Here is a 4782-nt window from a genome sequence, read left to right as displayed (position 1 = left end):
AATTAATAGTTAGTTAGTTATAGTTTATTCTCTTTGCGGAGCACACGCGGACCTCCGCTCCGCTTACATTATTTCCTCTTAACACTAATTATATACTAAGTCTTACTTCTCTACCTTACATCTAACTTTTCCTTCCATTCACACCTGCGCGCGCGCGCGCGAGAGAGAGATAGATTCCATTCATTTATTCCCACACACACTCTCATTCCTGACCTCCGTTTCTGCCGCTCGTCCTTGCTGTCATCTCTTCCACGCTCCTCATCCACACCTCCCCTTCCCCCTCTTCCCCTAGCACCTCGGTCACAACCTCCTGCCACCCTTTTTTTCTAACCCAGTCCGTACGTTCCTCCCATACATGCTCCCACGACTCTATTCCTCCCCAACAAACCCTGCATCTCCTTCTATCCTCCTCTTCCCAATACCTTCCCTCTTTCATTTTATCTCCTAACATATACCCTGCCACCAACTGCCACCTTCTTTGCCTCCCAATTCTTCTTCAGATACCTTGGTCCCCCTCTCCTTTTATCATTTTATACCATGTATTGTACCTTGACTCCACTATCTTCCTTCACCTTTCTTCCCTCTGCACCTCTTTCTCCCTTCTTACTATCTCCTCCCCTCTCAATCGTCCTTCATCCCTCCACTCCACTACCTCCCCTATACTCCACCCCTTTCCCTCCCAAAATTCTCTCCCCTCCTCCTCCCATTCTCCTAAAACCCTACCCCTCACTGCTCTCCCTCTTATCTCCATCCAACATTTCTTCGCCAGCTCCCCTCCGTTCCCTTCACTTAGTTTCCTTTCATATCCCCATGCCCTCATACCAGCCCTTCCTCCCAACAACTCCCTCTGCATCTCCTCCCTCACCATGTATCCTGGCACCGTTCTTCCCACTCCCAATATCCGCTTCAAAAATCTCTCCTGAACCCTCTCCATTTTCTCCCTCCCCTTCCATCCCCATACTTCTACCCCATAACTGACCACACCAGCTTGTCAAACAGCCATACCCTTTTACCCCAATCTTTTGCGAATTTCCTTCTTCCTGTCCCCCATACCTGTCTCATCGCTATCATCCCTTTCTTAACTCTCTCATTAACCTGTTCTTCCTGCTTCCCATTCGCCATTAGCACGTAGCCCAGGTATTTAAATTTCTTCACCTCTTCAATCTCTCTGCCCTTCCACCTCCATTTCACCTTCCCTTTCCTCCCACTCCCACTCTTACATCTCATCATCTTCGTCTTCCCTACATTCACCTCCAGCTTCTTCTCCTCAATGTACCTTTCCAATCTCGCCACCACCCCTTTCATTCCATCTTCATCCTCCGCCACCACCGCTATATCATCCGCATAAGCCAGCGTGTATATCTTTTCCTCTCCGATCTTCACCCCTCCCCATCCTCCTTTCTTCAGTACCTCTTCCATATCCGCCAGTAAAATCGTGAAGAGCATTAGACTTAGTGGACATCCTTGTCTCACCCCTCTCTCCGTCCAAAAACTCTCCCCCTTTTTCTCCTCTACCCTCACTTTACTTCTCGTCTACCTCAAAATCTCCACGCACCTCCTCACCAGCCCTTCTCTCACCCCCACCTTCCTCATCGACTCTGCTAATACCTTCCTATCCACCGAATCAAAAGCTGCCTTCAAGTCCACAAACAGTACTATTAACTTGCCCCCTTCCTTGCTATCTGCCTGTTCATTAGATAGTTGAGTACATAGATGTTATCCATTGTCCCCACTCCCTTCCTGAATCCTGTCTGATTCGGTGGTAGAATCCCTCTTTCCTCTATCTCCTTCCTTAGCCTCTTCGCCAACACCCCCGCATACACCTTATATGCCGTCTGCGTAAGCGTCACCCCTCTGTACTTCTCCACTCTTGTCCCATCTCCTTTCTTTAACACTGGCACTACCACTCCTTCCGACCAGTCTTGTGGCCAGCCTTCCCCTCTCCACACTCGGTTACAAATTTCCTATAATCTTTCCCTTACTACTTCCCCTCCATAGTTCCATACTTCGTTTGGGATTCCGTCATCTCCTGTTGCTTTCCCCTCTTTTAACTTTTTTACTACCGCCAAAACTTCCTCTCTACTTACTTCCTCCTCTTCATCCTCCCCTCCTCTCCTCTTTCTTCTCCTTCTACCATCCAGCCCACTCCTCCTAACACCCCTCTAAAATATTCGTCCCAAGCCTCAATCTCTATTTCTGTATTCAGTCCATTCCTCCGCTTTCTTCCCCTATTGACAATCTTCCATACCTCTCCCTCTGTTCTTATCCCTTCTATCTCCTTCTCCCACCTCTCTTTTTCTCTACTCTTCTTCTCTCTACTCATTTTACCTAACTCGCCTCTTGCCTTCCTAAAGCTTTCCCCACTTCCTCCTTCCCTTTTCCATTTGTTCAATTCCTCTTCCGCTATATTCTTTTTCTTCTTCCATTCCTCATCCCACGCATCTCTTCCTTCCTTCCTATTATACTTCTTCTCCATCTTTTCTAACACCTGTAATACCTCCCTTTTCAATTCTCCCCACACCTCTTCTACCTCTTTTCCCCTTTCTTCTTTCCCTACACACCCTTCCCCAAATTCCTTCTTTCTGTCTTCTGTCCACCACGCCTTTTTCCCTTTCCCCCCTTTTCTCCTTCTCCATCTTTTCCCATCTTCCCCTTTTCCTCCCTCTATTCATACTACCACTGGTTGGTGGTCCGATTCCACTTTCTCCTCTACTACCAACCTTACCGTTCTTAGCCTCGTGTCTTCATTTCCTAGCACATAATCTATCACTGACTCTCCATTCCCTGTATACGTGAATTCGCCCTCTTTATCCCCTGTCACATCTCCGTTCATTGTCCCCCACCCTAGCTCTCCCAGAAATTGGCATAGTCTCCTTCCCTCACTATTTATCTTCTTGTCCTTCGACCTCCTTGTCTCTTCTTCCTCTCCCCCCTCCTCTGACCCCCATCCTCCTTGCGTCCCCGTCCTAGCGTTTAAATCTCCACCCACTATTACCCTTACCCCCTTCTCCCTTTCTTCCATCCTTCTTCTGCAAATCCTTATTCACATATACTCCTATCATATTTCAGACCTCCTCCCTTAACCATATTTTCCTAGCCAGTATCCTCTCTTCCTCCTCCTCCTCCCTTTCCACTCTCATCATTTTGATTCCTTCCCTTGCCTCTATAAGCATTCTCCCCATAGCCCGTCCTTTCTTCCCTCTTCTTACCGCATATTGTAATTCCCACACATATCCTTTCGTCGCTTTATTTCTTATTCCCTCCCACTCCCTTCTTCCCACCTATGTTTCACACATCACCACTACATCCCATTCTTTGATTCCCTCCCAAAAGTCCTTCTCTTTGTTCTTCAATCCTGCCACATTCCAAAACGCCACCTTATATATCCTGCTTTCTTCCTTATATATCCTCCTTTTACACTTCTTTCCATCCCTCTCAAATCATTATTAACCTATATCTTCATGTACCCAATCTGTACCCTCTTTCCCTCTCTTCTCTCTCTTTCCGCCTCTCTCTCTATCTTCCACCTTGCCCGCTTTTCTTCCTCTGTTCTATCGTCTTCTATTCTTTCCGGCCTCCCTTTTAATTCCCTTTTTGCCGTTATTACCTTCCTCTTTTCCTCCACTTCTTCCATCTTCACCTTCAACCTACCTCTCCCCTTTCTATCCACTTTGCCTATCCTCCTTACTTCTTCTACTTTCTCTTTCACCCCTATCCTCCCCCAAATCTCTTCTACCACTTCTTCCTTCCCCTTTCCTTCCACCTTCACACCTTTTATTATCAAATTCCTTCTTCTCCCTTCCCTCTCCTTTTTATTTATTCTTATTACCAACTTCCTCACCTTCTTACTCAACTCCCTCCTTTCCTCCTCACCTGTCTCCCCTCCTTCCTCTTTTTTCTCTTTTAATTCTAACCTTTCCACTTTCTTTTCAAGCATTTCTATCTTCCCTCTTAGCTCTGCCCTTTCTCTTTCGCAGCTCTCTTTCATCTTGCTCAGTTGCCTCAGCATTTCTTCTCTTCCCTCTTCCACCCCCTTCCCTACCTTCTTTAAATCCTCTCCAATATTTTTTCTCATTCCCTCCATCAACCCTCTTAGCATTTGCTCCAATTCCGCTTTTCCTATCCCCAACTTTTCTGGCGTTCTTTCTACTTTCTTACTTCTTTTAAATATTTCCTCTACTTCCCTTGCTTCCATCTCCTCCTCCCCTCCCCTCTCCTTCCTCTTTCCTCTGTTAAGCAAATCCTCTATATTCCCTAGACTCCCCGTTCTTTCCCTACCCCAAGCCTCTGCCTTCGTTGGTCTTCCTCTCCTTTTCGCCTCCTCCACCTTGCTCCCCTCTCGCTCCATTACCCCTACCCCACCTCCACACTCATCTTCGCCCTCCATTATCCTCTCGACGCAGTTTCCTCACTATCCTACTATCCTCCACTTCCCTTTTCTCCTCTTCTACTATCCTCTAATTTGCAATCCCCGCGCTTCCTATGTCCTTCCCACTATCTCCGCGCCGCGTTGCTACCGTCGCTCTACTTTTCTATCACGCTACCTAACCTCTGACGACACGTGCTCAGCCTTCACACCGATTTTTCTCCCTTCCTTCACTCCCTTCACTATCTTCTACCCTCCCCCAGTAGCCCTTCACCACCACTCCCTGACCCTACCCTCCTACCTCACTACCACCACACTATACCCACAGTACCTTCCTCCAAATTTCCTTACACCTTTCACACGACTCACACACTCTGTCACCGGCAATGGAAGTCAATAAATATAATTAATATAAA

At 47.1% G+C, this 4782-nt stretch overlaps 1 protein-coding gene across 1 annotated transcript; it reads right to left on the bottom strand.

Moving 5' to 3' along the window:
* Positions 1–3451: 3451 nt before the first annotated feature.
* LOC128897165 (uncharacterized) lies at positions 3452–4387 on the bottom strand. Its single transcript, XM_054160891.1, has one exon. The coding sequence runs from the start codon at positions 4385–4387 to the stop codon at positions 3452–3454; it is 936 nt and encodes a 311-aa protein (XP_054016866.1).
* Positions 4388–4782: the final 395 nt, after the last annotated feature.

This window comes from Hylaeus anthracinus, unplaced genomic scaffold, assembly GCF_026225885.1.
Source record: "Hylaeus anthracinus isolate JK02 unplaced genomic scaffold, UHH_iyHylAnth1.0_haploid 11980, whole genome shotgun sequence".
In the NCBI taxonomy this organism is placed as follows: Eukaryota; Metazoa; Arthropoda; class Insecta; order Hymenoptera; family Colletidae; genus Hylaeus; species Hylaeus anthracinus.
This window is presented reverse-complemented; position numbering and strand designations above follow the sequence as displayed.